This window comes from Rousettus aegyptiacus, unplaced genomic scaffold (genome assembly GCF_014176215.1).
Source record: "Rousettus aegyptiacus isolate mRouAeg1 unplaced genomic scaffold, mRouAeg1.p scaffold_m13_p_4, whole genome shotgun sequence".
Classification (NCBI taxonomy): Eukaryota; Metazoa; Chordata; class Mammalia; order Chiroptera; family Pteropodidae; genus Rousettus; species Rousettus aegyptiacus.
In genome coordinates this window covers 138,362,243-138,377,090 of record NW_023416307.1, presented here as the reverse complement: position 1 = coordinate 138,377,090, position 14,848 = coordinate 138,362,243, and the positions used below count along the sequence as shown (strand labels likewise).

Here is a 14,848-nt window from a genome sequence, read left to right as displayed (position 1 = left end):
CCCATATGCAATCACTAATCACTAATCACCAGGTGTTCTAACCAATTCTCCGGGCATCACCTTAATCCTAGCTACCCTCACCAGTTACCTGGAATTAAGCAATACCCTTCATTCTGGTCTCCCTTTTTTTGTTGTGCCCTCCTCCCAGCTATTTTCCACATAGCATGGAGGGTGGGTAAAGACTTTTAAGTCATTTCTGAAATAATGTCACTTCCTTGCTTCGAAACCTTAAATGGCTTCCCAATGCTCTTAGAATCAAATCCAAATTCTCTGCCATGGTTTATATGATCCCAGATCACATGGCTCTCCACACCTCAGGGCCTGTTTGTGCTTCCCTGTCTGGGATGTTCTTCCTGCACTTTTCACAAAGCTATCTCTTTTCTCTTCATGTTTCAGGTCTTTGCCTAAATGTCTTATTAAGCTTTCTCTAAGTAACATCCCCCCTCCCCAATTATTCTCCATCACTACACTGTTAATTTCTCTCCTGCTGGCCAACCCAACTGGTAGTTACCGATTCTTTTTTGATTGCTGTCTGTACTACCAACTAAAATTCAAACTCCACAAGCCAGAGGCCAGTCTGTTTTAGTAACCCACAGAGCAAGGCCTAGCACACAGCAGACACACTATATTTATTTTTAAATATGACCTGATTACTCATGCTGCTGTCATTCTTATACAATCTTGCTTTCTGATTATAATCTTGTCTTTTTGAGCTGTATTCTATCTAAAACTTTTGTCTAAGAACATTCCAAGTTGAGTTCTATCTATTGCTACTTGAAAATGTGCTTGAAATCTTTTCCTATAGCACTTACTAGGGTCCATCACACATCAATTTTCCGTCTATCAATTTAAATAGATATAAACACCCAATGTCCTGGTATTACACATAATGATCACCATTTCAATGCTGTAGACCCTACAGGACCTCTCTATTGATTATTACTACTTAAAATTTATTACCGAGACAAGTCATTACAGACAAGTCAGACCTGACACCTGTGGCAAATACACTGTTGAATGCTATGTTAAGGGCTGGATAATACCCATACCAGTCTCTTTATTTTGCCCTGGCATTTCACTTTGTTTCATTCAAGCTCTTTAAAAAGCAGAGAGAATTCAGGTTTTGACTACTTAGTGAAGAGTATGCTGCCCCAAGTAGCGTAACTCAGTGACAACTTTCAATTATGTTCTGCCTATGAAAATGCTGGCTTTGTAGGATTTTCATGACGGGGGTGAGACATCGTCTTGGCCTTTTATAGGTTTATTATTATGTAGTGTGGCATGGACTCTACAAAGCAATCCATAATCACTCACATATATGTTTCAAGAAAAGAGCCACTAGTATACAGCAGTTCCTGACTACGGATCTCAAAGCAAGGAGCTTTGATGAGCTTCTTAGCCTACAGAGTAGGAAGTTTCCCAGAGGATTAGAAGCATATTCTGACACCAGTTACTAGGTCTTTTGTTTCACTTCAGAGCATGGCTGCATACGAGGCTGAAAAAGAATGGGCTTATTATGAAACCCTGTTTCACTCCACTGATGATGGGGAATGTGTCAGATGTCTCAGGCGGGTGCCAGCATCTCTAACATAACCAACTATCTGGAATAGCCTTGGGATTTTAGGGAATGTCTCTAGGAAGCCCAATTTACTTAGCACCTCTAAACCCACACTCGCTTGTTGGCCAACAGTAACCTTATAAAGTCAAAACATGCGAATCAAAGGTATTGATATTTTCTTTATGCATCGTCTCAATCTAGCCTGCAGTATGTTCACATCTTTTGTATCACACTACAGTCCAGAGCTGCTCTGTGATTCCAGGAAGGTGAAAATTGCCAAAACTACTTGGATGCCAACTCAGAAACACTGCCAGCAATGGACAGCTGTGAAATGTGACAGCAGTTTCCCCATTATCCTCTGAAGAGGGTAATGAAGACATTCCATTAAACCATCAGACCCAAATTAGGTTTTTGTGCTGGCTTCTTAATTTAACAAATATGTAGTGTTTATCTATTCTTTCCTGGACACTGTAGGGATGTGAAGACATAATCCTTGCTCTCAAGGAACTTAAAGTCTACTGGGAAAGAACAAACCAAATAAAACTGGGGACAGATGGGGCTGCTTTTCAGTTCTATACAAGTAGCTGGAGTGTTATTCAAGGACCAAATGCTTCTAATCCTCTAGAAAATTGTCAAAGTTCCAAGCTACCAGCCTTTCTAAATATATGCTCTCCACTTATGACCTCAGTTCCATATTCCATCGCTTTCTCTACAATTGTGTTTTAAAAATATTATATCTCCCTCTCTCATTTCCACTCTTTTCCTATCTGTTTCTTCCTCTCAGCCTACGAAGCATACTCTTAATTTTAAACTTCGAAACTCAAAGAAAAATCCCCTCAAATATTTTTTTTTAAACAACCTAGCAGCTCTCTCCTACTTTGCTTCTTTTTTTCTCCAGGTCCTCTTTATTTTCCCATCCTTCACTTGTAGACTTCCCTCAGAACACAACTCTCAATCTTCCGCTTCCCCTGGCAATCAGGTGTCCTTTATCATCCAAACTTTCAAATTTAATGTGGACTCCCAGAGCCAGTTTGAAGCTCAGCACCCCTGCCAGCCCACCTGATTCCATATAAACCTAAACACACGGACGTGTCATGATGCCTACAGCCACTTTCAAATGGTTCGGCAAAATATGGATAGGAGAAAGCAAACACGGTGAAATTTTAATAGCTGATAAATCAGGGTAAAGGATGGGATGCTCCCTGTGTTCTTTCGACTCTTTGGTAGCTTTGAAATTTTTCTGACTATAAAAGTTGGGAAAAAAACATGACGATCAGAATCAAAGACAGGAATCACAGTCCCTGCCTTATGGGGAGTTCATAATCTACTTAATTCATCTAATCTAATTGAAAAGTAGGTCAGGCCTGAGAGTTCAATGGCTGATTACTAATAAACTTAAATATATAACCAAATTGCAAATATTTACTAAGGACCTACTGAGTGGCAACAGTATGCTAAGCATTATACCTGTATATGTTCAACAAAAGAAATGATTAAACCCCAGGAGCAAGATCTAATCTGTTTCCTTCAAGCCAGTTCATGTTCTGCCTTATTCCTTCTGTTAAGGGCACCACCATCTTCCCCATTACCTAAAGAATCTCTAACTCTGTTCAAATGCTCCATATCTAAATCAGTGGCCAAATTCTCTGGATTCCACTGCTTTCTAGATCTCTTTCCTCTCCACACTGATGCAGCCGTCTTAGCTTCCCACCTGGATTACTACGGCAATCTCCCAATCTCCTGGCTCCCATCAAGCTCCACTCTACCCTTTTGCTTGTCTCTATCCAGATACTCAGGTCTAATTGGATTACATTTCCAGCTCAAACGGATTTCAATGATTCTCCAGTATCTATAAAATAAACTTCAAAGCCTCAGCCTGACACTGAGGAACACCACAAATTCGATCTCTTATTTTGATTCTCCCACTCTTTCTTACTCTCTAGCCATAGGTTTACTGCCCGGGGAGGTCTGCCTTTCTTTTTTCCTCTGTGTCTCTGCTTACACTGTTTCCTCCAACACCAACATCCCTTACTCCTACCCAACCCCGCTTCTCATTTCCTCCACGAAGCTTCCCAGATCATTAAGTGCTCCAGCCACTACCCTTCGCACCTAGGTCAAAGTAATTTCTCACTCCTCTGAACCCTTATAACATGTTACATGCAATACTTTGCAAATAATATTCCATGTACGATTCCAAGTATCCAAGTACTATTCAAAATCAGTGCGTGCATTTCTTACCACCCTTACTAGATCATGAACTCCCTGCTGGTAGTGACTTTTCATGTGTAACAGGCACTCACAGTTTGTGATAGGAGTTTAACATTAGTATACTTTATGAGAATCCCTAAAAACTGTGAAGTGTTGCCTCCTAAGCTAAAGCAGTTTCCCTCGATATATTAACATTTAACAGTGGTATCTTTTTTTTAACTTTTTCGTTTACTGTGGTAAAATATATACCAAAGTTTGCCATTTTAACCATTTTTAAGTGTAGAATTCAGTGCTATTAATCACATTCACATTGTGCAACCATCACCATATTTTTCATCACCTCAAACTCTGTGCCTGTTAAGAAATAACTCTCTATTCTCCCCTTCCTCCTAGCCCTTAGAAACCTCTTATCTTTCTGTTTCTATGAATTTAACTATTCTAGATATTTTGTGTAAGTGGAATCGTCCAATATATATCATTTTGTGTCTGGATTATTTCACTTAGCACAACATTTCCAAGGTTCATCTATATTGTAGCATATAGCAGAACTTCATTACTTTTTATTGAATAATATTCCATTGTGTATATATACTACATTTTGCTTATCCACTCATCCACTGATAGATACTTGGGTTGTTTCCTCTTTCGGCTATTATGAATAATGCTGCTGTGAACGCTGACAAGGATGTGTTTGAGTACTTGTTTTCGATCCTTTCAGGTATATACCTAGGAGTAGAATTGTTGAGTCATATGGTAATTCAGTTTTTGAGGAACAACACTAGTATAGTTTTATAATCCAGAAACATGGTCTTTTAGTAAACATAACAACCACAAGAGTTCCTGCTCATTTAGTAAGGATTTCACTCCTGGATAGATTTCCTTCCTTCCTTCCTACCCACTCAGGCCCCAGGTGATGATCTAATTTCCAGCAATCTGACCCTGGTTTGGGTACTATTTTGATTGTGCTGACACTCCGGTCTCCCAGCTCTATTTTTCAACACTGCCTTTTGTGCACCACATAAAGGCAAGCACACCGCAGTGGTAGCTCTCCAAGTGAAAATTATACTGAATCTGAACATGCAGTGTGAAGTCACACTGATATCCTCAATACATTTAGTAACATCTAATAAATTAAAGATACAGCAAAGGATATTCTTCTGTAAGTGAGATGACACAGGATTTTGTAAAGGATGACTTCTGTAGAACGCATTTCTTATACCCTCCAGAAAAAAAAAAAAAGTTTAAAACATGCTAAACTGGGACGAGACATCATTACTGTTGCAAGGAAAGGATCTCTTTTCATTCCAAGGTTAGCAGCCGGAGACTTCTAAACTGACATCTCAGTACTATTACCACTCATTCAAGGATTTGTAAAACCAAACAAATACAATGGAAATTCACAGAAACCATCTACGAAGATTTGTAAAACCAAACAAATACAATAGAAATTCACAGAAACCATCTGCAAGGATACACGCAAAGTGCTAAACCTGGAGCATCTCTGTGCAAGAGCGGGATCAGAAGAGGTCATGAAGGGATCTTTCACGTTTTACTCCACAACTTGTGCATTTCGACTTTTGGAAAACATGCATTCTCAGTTATTGTGTAATGACTGAAAATTACATTTAAAATACAAGTGATAAAAAGCAATGTTAAAGAAAAAGATAAGCTATTAAAAGGAGCTAAATGGGCAATTCTGATATCACCAATGTAACAGGTACAGAAAACCCAAATCTTATTTGAACTTTACAACACTATGAGGTAAGCAAACTAGGTATTCAGCATTTTCAGTAAATGAGGAAAAGAAGGTTGAGAAAATTTAACTTCTTAGACAAATGCATTACATTTTTTTTAAAATGCTCTTCCCTTTAGCCTTGAAAGCATCTTCCAGAAAGTATGATTTAGTTGTAAAAATTTAAAACCAACTGTATTTAATTACGCAATAGTTCTCCCAGAAAAATAAAAAACACTGACTTAGGTTTACATATTTAGGAAACAAAAATAATAGTCAAAACATAATAAAATCATATACAAGGTAAAGTCATTTTTATTATTCTCTACCAAGGTCGGAATGTTTCACGACTTCTGAAAGACATTTTATCTTAAAACAGCAGCCCCGAAATCAGAATTTTTAGGTTGTTGAGTCGCTGTACAACTAGTTCACTCAATTCAAATATAACCATTAAGTAACATCTGAAGTTTACAGGATTTGAGCAAAATAGATCATTTATTATGTGCAGACATAAATGTCTATAGACATTTATGTCTGCAGATTAGTTATACAGCTACAACTAGTCAATTTAGCAAAGCTTGAGCCCTAAGCTATAAATAATAGCTGCAAAACTGACTCTAATGGCCCAGAGTTCACCAGCTGTCTAAAAGGCATAATTTTACAATCCTAGATAAAGCACACTTTAGGAAATCATTATAGTTAAGAAAATGTGTTTCCTAAATGAACAAAACAGAGCTAAAATAAGGGGGGGGGGGGGAGCTAACCAAATGCACAGGACGTGAGTTGGGAGACTCATCTTACATATAACCAAAGAGTTCAGAGATACCAAAGCATTTGATTTCTATGGCAATATGAATTTAAAAGTCACGTAAAATCTACTCAATATATAACACTGAGGCTTTAACTTTATGTGCTCCTACATTATAACATATTTAACAACTGCATTTCACACAAGTTTTGAAGTTCAGCAACTTGGAAGCCAAATATTTTTGCCAAGTGCTAAAATGAGTGAACATAAAATATGCACCTTCAAGAGAAAATTCCCACGCTGATTTGCAATAGTCAACTGTTTGAGAGGGTACTATGTGCCAACTACTATACTTTAATAAACAAATGTGTATACTTAAAACTACACACTGAATATAGATAGAAAAAAATACAATCCTACAAAGGGTTAATACATAAAATACACTCATTGAAAGCCAATTATTTAACAAATTCAAAATATAATTTACAGTTGATGAATTTACAATTTCATAGAAACCAAACTATCAAGCTCTCATGCTGAGTAACATTAAAAAAAAAAAACTATAAAAAATAAACATGCGTGCATCCAATGTAACATTTAATTCATATATTTTAATTGGAAGCTAACTTCAAAAACTATTTCCATACTAAGCAATCCACTTTTGTCTGAACAAGAGTGTACATTTAAGTATTAAATAAGTCAATCCTACAAGATACCAACACAAAACAAAACAAAACTCATTTTAGTAAGCTGAATAGTACAACTATTGTTTAACATTAAGTTAGTAACACAAGTTAAGTCACGCAAAAGTAGAAACTGTAATTCATATTACTTAGATAGCCGCACTAGAAAATGTTTTCAGAAAACGAAGCAGTCTTTATTTTTAAAAGTCAACATAACATACATTCTCTTGCAAAATAAAGATGCCTGGTGTTTTCTCAAAATGTTTAAATATGTTAAAAGTTTCTCTCCCCACCACCAAACTACCCAATAACCATCCAGTTTGGTGCTCCACTTGACCACAGGTAATGTTTAAAAGTTTCACCTTGAAGAGGTAATTAGGAGTGTTTTCCAAGGATAAAAAGTTCTGTATGTTCAGCTGCACAAACCTCTCACAGGTGAACTCAGTTAAAATGGTATGAAACTAAAGTGTCCTTAACCTATTCTTTAACTTATCCTATTCTTTAAAGGTAATTAATCTCATGAAAACCTTCAAATTATTTACAATTTTAAATTTCGTTGCACTTATTTGCAAGAAAACCATTATGTATTTTGGTAAATGTTATCAGTTCTGAAACTACGCTTTAAAAACTTTATAATTATCAGCTAAAGCTGCCTGAACTCACAAGAGACACATGAAAGGGATGATTCGGAACAGGAGCAGTAACTACAGGACACAGATGTAGCATGGGAAATGCCCGTGTCCACAGCGTGACCAACCGAGGGAAGCTCCAGGCTTCCAATGAACGACTCTACCAAGATATAAAAAAGAAAACATCACAGCACAAAGCCTTACTTATTTCTCCACTTTCTCAAAAGTCTGAAAGATTCTTAATAGCCAGGAAAGAAACTCTCAAAAATGACTGAGTGGTTCAGTTACAAACTATAGTTTGAGAGCATTTCATACTCAAAATGACTTTCCTTACAAAGCAGGAGAAAATTTTACCAAAGAACATCTCACACCTGACCAACATTAAGAATACATGTAACTCAATAGCAAAATTAGTTTCCATTTAATCCATTAATCACAGTTTAGAAAGTCAATGTTAATAAGCAAAACATTTCATTTAGCCTTCAACCTATTTCCACAATGCTCGTTTTAAATTCTGTATATTGCCACTGGAGTATTTTCTTGTCAGTAACTTCTACTTCTACCCCTAAGTTTAGCACACTTCTGAAATGTCACTTTCTATTCCAACGCCGATTCTGAGATCTGAGAAGTTAAATGTTATACTTAATTTTAAACAATGGGAGTAACAGAACTGGACAATTAATCTCTCTTAAATAAATGGCTCTAAGTCCTTCTTCACTTTACTGTTGATTTAGTAAAGTCATCAAGTTTTCCACCTTTACTCAACAGTAGCCAAATGGCTATTCTAAATAAACTCAAGTGATCAATAACCCTTTGAAAACTGGTATCACACCGTTTTTGAAATTGAAACATACATATTTACTGTATACAGTCTGAATAAAGCAATTTCAAGGAAAAACATCCCAGTGGAAAAGTTTAAATGTATAAAATAACTTAAAACCTTTTTATCAAAGCCATAAATTATTTCCTAAATTGGTTTGCCAAAAGCCCAACACAAAACTTACATATTATGGAAAAGTCTGAGGATCCACTGTTTGATTTAACTCTATGCTTTCCTAGTAGAAGGCCTGAATAACCGATCGTAGCAAAGCAACTTTCTAAGCATCAATGTACCTGATCATCTAAATGGTTTTACATCATCCTTATGACATATCAAAGATCCAGGATTAGACGAATGTACATCTTAAATTTCACTTGACAGTTTTGTTTCATATATGTAAAAGCATCCACTCCAAATAAACTATTCCACTCCAAGTAAACTATTACTTATCTTCATTATAGTACTGAAATTGTCGGAGGCGCATCAAAACATCAAACTCAGGTTAATATCAGCTTTACTTGACATTAGCACCAAAATGAGCGTTATTAAAGAAAAGAATAAAAAAGTTCATAATAAAAAGAAAAAATCCAAGATGAAAGTTAGAAGAATTAAAAATAAATAAATAAATTTGAAAGAACGCTCACCTGCAGTTAGGTGGAGGGTCTAAAGTGATATCTGCCAGTTCCTTCTGAATCCTGGAGTCAGGGAAGTAAAAGAGAAAAATACAAGAAACATTTAGGCGTTGGTAACCTCCCATCTGTAATGCACAGCTCTGGCAGATAAACCTAACCTCCTGCCGTGATAACTGGATTCTACTAAGGGAGAAAACCACACACCAAAAGCTTCAGAGATCCGTCATTTAGGAAAAAACTTTTCACACGGACAGCGAATTGGCGGGCCTGGGTCCCTTGTTATCATCTACCACGTTTGGGTGCGAATCTGGCCTCGGACCCTAAAGCAGTTCTATATCTTGGCGTTTTCCACTTAGGGAATAATTTAAAAGCGTCTCACTTGCAGACCAGTTTTCTGAATGGTACTAGAATGTGTCAGCACACATTCATCCTTCCCTGTACCTCCCGGCCCTGGACCTCCGGAGAAATCAGAGCCATCGCGAGGACACGCCCCACAGTCTCCGCCCCCCGCCCCTCAGGGCCCGCCCGAGTCACCCCTTGCACCTGGGACGTCCTCACGCCCAACCCCGCAGGGCGCCCCCCCAGGCCGCCCCGCGTCCTCAGTGACGATGCCAAAATGGCCGCTCCCCGCGGGGCCCCTCGGGCTCTAAGTGACCTGCCACCGTCGCGGGGTGCCGGGAGCGCACAGGCCGCAAAGCGAACTCCTCCGTCTGGCCGCCCCCGGCCGCCCGGGATCCCCGCCCCCACCCGCGTGCACCCCACGGCTCGGGCCGCGCCGCGCGGGCGAAGTTGCGTGTCGAGGGTGGAGAGAGCTGCGCTGAGACACCGGGCGACTTCCCAGCTCGCCTCCACCGCGCCCCGTAGCCTCCAGCCCCGACGCCGCGCCGCGGGGCCCAGACGCGAACACGGCCTCCAGTAGCAGGCCCGCAGCCCGCACAGGTGCACCCGGGCCCGCCCCGGGTCCCGCACGCTCGCTCGCACTCTCGGCCCACCTTTCCGGACCTGCTTTTTCCCGGACATTCTCTAACTTCCCTTGGGTCTGCCCCCTTCCTTCTCCATCCAGTTTTCTGTCTCTGCAACAACTCACGACTTCACAAAGAGCTCCATCCCCCCCTCCTAGGCCGACGCCACCAGGCCGTTCACACCAAGCCTTTGCCTTTGTCTTCTGCTTACCTAGGCGCTTAGAGCATCAATTAAGATGACAAAGTTTGAGGCCTTCGAAACAGTGCCTTCAATTTTTATAACCTTTCCTGCTCCTCTCATGTAACGCTCTAACGGACTAGGTTTTAACTTAAAAATCCTACTGAGGCAGCACGGTAGTAAACTAATACACATTCTAAAGGCAATCTGAATCACAATGGATGCTTTTCTCTTTTAAAAGGTTTTCTGAGGGTAGAAAGACAAGGCTGGGTGGATTCTTTGGGGAGCAGGTTTCAGAGGGCACTGTTTTTTCCAGGTATAAGAGAATTTAAGGGTGGTGACTGGGGTCGTGCTTTAAGTCTACTGGAGAACAATTCCTGTCCCCTACAAATCTGGTCAACTTTAGGGGTTTTGCTCACAATCCCTACTGATATCTATCTATGTGTCCTACTAAATTCTACTGCTAGCAATAACCATTTCAGTTCTGAGATACATCCCTGCTGTATGACTCATTATTGCATGTCAGAGTAAAAGTTTGGAACCCTGGTTTCCTGATTCTTGACCTGCACGCATATTAGAATGACTGTATGTTGAGACCTAAGTACATAGGCAAAAAGTATCCTCCCTCTGAGGATGTCACATAAAAATACTCAATGGCTTCACTTCTGCCAACCCAACCTCTACTACTAAATAATCAAAAAGTAGTAGCTTCTTTAATATCTAAAAAGTGTAGCACCAGACAGCTTTACCAACTTCGTCTCTACAGCAAACATTTGCACCATTTCCAGAATACTGGCAAAAGATTTGCAAGAGTAACTCACATATGTTCCATAGACTAATTCCTGTCCAGACCACTCAATGGGGGCTTTCCTCTACCCGTGGGCTAGAAGCCACTTTCCAGTATGCAGTTAAGTAACCTTCTGTCAGCCAATTCAGGCTTCTTTTTCATTCTAACTCCTGGTATACAAGCCCCTTCCAATTCTACAAGCAACACTTGCTTTCCAAATCAATATATTTCACAGAGTCGCTTCTATTGGATCCTGCTAAGATTAATTTCCCCTTATTCTTTCCTGGATGCACCGTCCCTCTCCATTTTTTACCTTTACTACTAACCTCAGCTCTGCTTTCATACTAACAGCCACCCTTTCAGCAAGATATCCACGGAGCTAAAACTGATGTTAACTTTATAAAATTATATTTGTAGCTTCTCTCTCTTATTTTTTACACCTACCATCTTTCCCAGGCATTTCCCAAAGTTTTTAACTTCCCTAGCATAAACTGACAAATTCTGTTTTGTGACAAATCTTCCTCTGTAATTTACTGACACAAAGCAGACTATTTTATATCTGAAACTTGCACCTTTACCCTCAAATACAGACGTGCACACCAGGAATACCCAACAAAATACAAAAACACTAATAACCTAAAGCAAATATCCTGCTTTAGTCAGGTCAGGCCAAAAGTTGTCCCAGTGCAGATCAAGGAGCCCTGACCCTGAGAGGGAATGGTGACCAAGGAAGGCCCCATTCTAAGTGGGCAGCATAGATGCCAGGTTCCACTACTCAATGAGGGCCAGTAAGGACTCCTGGGAGGCGGCTGAAATGCAATCAAACCAATTCTCTGAAAATGAGAATCTTAATAGTCTAGACTATTTAAAATAAGCTAAAGTCACTCCTTCATCTACTCATGGTTAGATCACCAAAGGACTTTACCAACTTTTCAAATTTCAAGTCAAAGAGAATGACAGAACGAACTTTCAAACTCCAAGTTCCAGGTTCACTAGTCAGTGGAGAGATCTAAAGCCTCACGTTCCATTTATTTTACATTCTTTTAAGAAAGATGTCCCTATCTGGTTAGACTTAGATTCCTTACTATCTTTCTGGTTTGTCACTTTAAAGTTTAATGACTGTCCACCTGTGAGGAGGAGTTAATGAAAGTAAGGGGGTTTCCAGCAATCTGCTATAGATTCTTTGAGGAGTCATGGGGACCAGAGGGAATTACTGAAGGATGGAGATAAAAAGTAGTTTCTTCTAAGAGGAAAAGAGTAAAGAAAAAGAGCCACTACTTAAATATAACTTGTGCCATTAAAAAAAAAAAATTTACACCACAAGAGGAAATAGCACCAAAATTTTTGAGTCTCCCTGAAATTCGGTAAATTCAATTGCTTAAACTGAACAAGAGAATTACCGTTTTCATCACATATTCATTCCTTCATTTGCCTCAATTCCAAATCAGAAAAATCTCTTTAAACTCCATTGGAAAATTTCTGTCTTCACCTATTATAATTCTTATCTCTCCACTGACTAGTGTATGAGTTATTTATTCCTTATGCAATTCGTGGAGGAAAGCTCCATTCAAAAACATGGTATGTGCAACAGGTGAGGAGGATGTAAGATGGTAATAGAATTTTCATTTTGAGAGTTGTCTGAGCAGGAATTAGTAATTAAGTGCGATGACTGCCTTGGGGAGGGTCACAGATTCGTGATTAATAAGACAAGTAATCTGAAATCATATTTGGGGGAATCAGTAATAGAAGTAATGAGAATTCTTACAAACTTCAGCAAGAAATGGAAAAGGCAAGCCACAACAGAGGCAGGTGGACAATGATTAAAAGGGGGGGGGGGGACAGAAACAGCAAGAGAAAAAATAATTAGGGCGTCCAAGGCCCTTTCATTTTTAAGAGCACAAATCATGAGGCGCATTTATGCTACCTTCATTGGGAGACAGACCAAATGCCGCAAGAGGCAGTTCGGGAAATAGGAAGCCTGAAGAAAAAAAAAGTACGGTACCTCTTGGCGCTGGTGGAGAGGAGTTTAGAGTTTTTGCTCATGCTGACTTTACTCTCCTTCTTCTTGGGGGTGTTTGTTTCTTTCTCGGTTTGCTGGTTGGAGGACGAAGATGAGGAGGAGCTGGTGCTGGCCCTCGAATCGTCATCCGACATAGCGAACCCCCCACCCCACCCCGCAAACAGCCCCTGCAGGAGAAGGGAAACAAAACAGAAACACAACCCTGCAGCCAGTGTAAATAAGGAACTCGGGTGCTGTCAGCAGGACTTGGGTCAGGGGTGCACCCGACCGCCCACCGCCCTCCACTCGCTTTTGAAAGTCTTCAGGCCCATTAAGGCTTCTGCAAATTGGACGCGGCTTGTTTGTTTATTTTGGGCCCCAAGCGGGGGACGCGGTGGGAAAACCGTCAGGAGCAAAGCGAGCTGCCCCTCCCTCGCCCCCCGGGGCTCCCATCGGGGCTGGGAGGAGAGAAGCCTGGCAGGCGGAGGAGGGCTGGGTGGGGGCGCGGGCGCCTCGGCGGGGCAAGGAGGGAAGGTCTCGGCGGTCAGCCGGCCTCGGGGGTGTTTTCGTCCGCTTTCCGGGGGTCGCGGGGGGCAGGTGGCCAAGGCGAGACTGCTGGGGCCAGGAGCAGAGTTTGGCAAGGTCGGGAAGAGAGAAGGGGCGGAGAGGAGTAAGAGAGGAAGCCGAAACAGGGGGACGGAGGCGGAGAGCGGGTGCCCGAGTGGGGGAAGGGAGAGGCCGGCACGGGGTGGGGGGGTGCAGGACGACGAGGCCCGAAGTCCCCCCCACGCCGCGCCCCGACGCCCCTCCCCGCCGGCCTGCCGCTCCGCCGCCCGGCTCGGGGCTGCGCGACCGCGGCGGGGGTCCTGAGCACACGCCCGACTGGCACCCCAGGCGGGGGTGGGGGGGCGAGGGGGGACAGGCCTCCTCAGTGAGGGAATAACAATGAGCCCGTCCGCCCCGGAGGGGTTAATCCCCGGGGGCCCCCACCCCAGGGGAAAACGGGGCTCCCCCTCCCCCGCTCCCGGCCCCCTAGGCGGCCAGTGGGGGGCTCCCGGGGCAGCGCTGACAGTTCGAGCCACGATGCCCCCCCGCGTCCCCGACGCGGGCGGTCTCCGCACCCCACGCGGCCCGGGGTCCCTGCCCATCCCCCGCGGGCGGGCCCCGGACCCCTGGGGCTCCCCGGCCCCTCTCCGGCCCCCCTAGCCCGGTGCCCGGCGGCCCGGGCGCAGCGGGTCGGGGGAGGCGGCGAGGGGTGTCCCTGAGGCCCGGCGACGCGGCCGGGGGGCGGCGGGCGGCGGGGGGGATCCCCGTACCTCTCTTTGTGTCTGGCTCCTCCGTGCCGCCGCGGCGGCTGCTGCTGCGGCTGCGGCTGGGCCTGGCCACTCGTGTCTCTCTAGCTGGGAGAGAAGCGGAAGTGCAGCAACAGCAACTATTAAACAGGCAATGGCTTCCCCCAGCCACACACGCTCGCACACACACTCCTCCTCCCCCTCCTCCCCCTCCTCCCCCTCCTCCTCGCTCTCACCCCTCCCCCACCCGGGCCCGGTCCCACCCACCCGCGCTCCCCTCCCCCTGCACACCTCGGTGGGGGTGGGGGCGCGAGGCGGACCCTGGGGTCCCCGGGAAACCCTGCCCCCTCCCCACCCACATCCCCACCGAGCGCTTCCTCGGACGCCAGGGAAGGGGTCGAGGGGTGTGAATTTTCTCTCAAGTGGTTTGGGGACCTGGATCCTGGGCTGGAGAGGGAAAGCCGTTCCGAGAAGGGGGGCTCTGGGAGCGATTGGAACTGTATGGAATAGGGGGTCACGAGAGGAAGTTCTTTCTAATAAGGGCTTTTGGAAGGGGGGGTCGGTGGCACGTTGGTGAAAAAGATGGTAATCTGGTGGCAAGGACTTTGGACTAGAGAATG

General features: G+C 43.1%; 1 protein-coding gene across 1 annotated transcript in view; it reads right to left on the bottom strand.

Annotated features, from left to right (window-relative positions):
* The window catches only part of LOC107500063 (ubiquitin-conjugating enzyme E2 E1), a 64,088-nt gene extending 49,701 nt beyond the window's left edge, over positions 1-14,387 (bottom strand). Inside the window, exons 1-3 of the mRNA XM_016124887.2 lie at positions 14,253-14,387; positions 12,940-13,124; positions 9,023-9,073 (exon numbers count right to left, since the gene is read on the bottom strand). Of these exons, the coding sequence (XP_015980373.1) occupies positions 9,023-9,073; positions 12,940-13,091 (203 nt within the window). The 5' untranslated portion in view covers positions 13,092-13,124; positions 14,253-14,387. The remainder of the gene's footprint in view (positions 1-9,022; positions 9,074-12,939; positions 13,125-14,252) is intronic.
* Between the last annotated feature and the right edge of the window lie 461 nt (positions 14,388-14,848).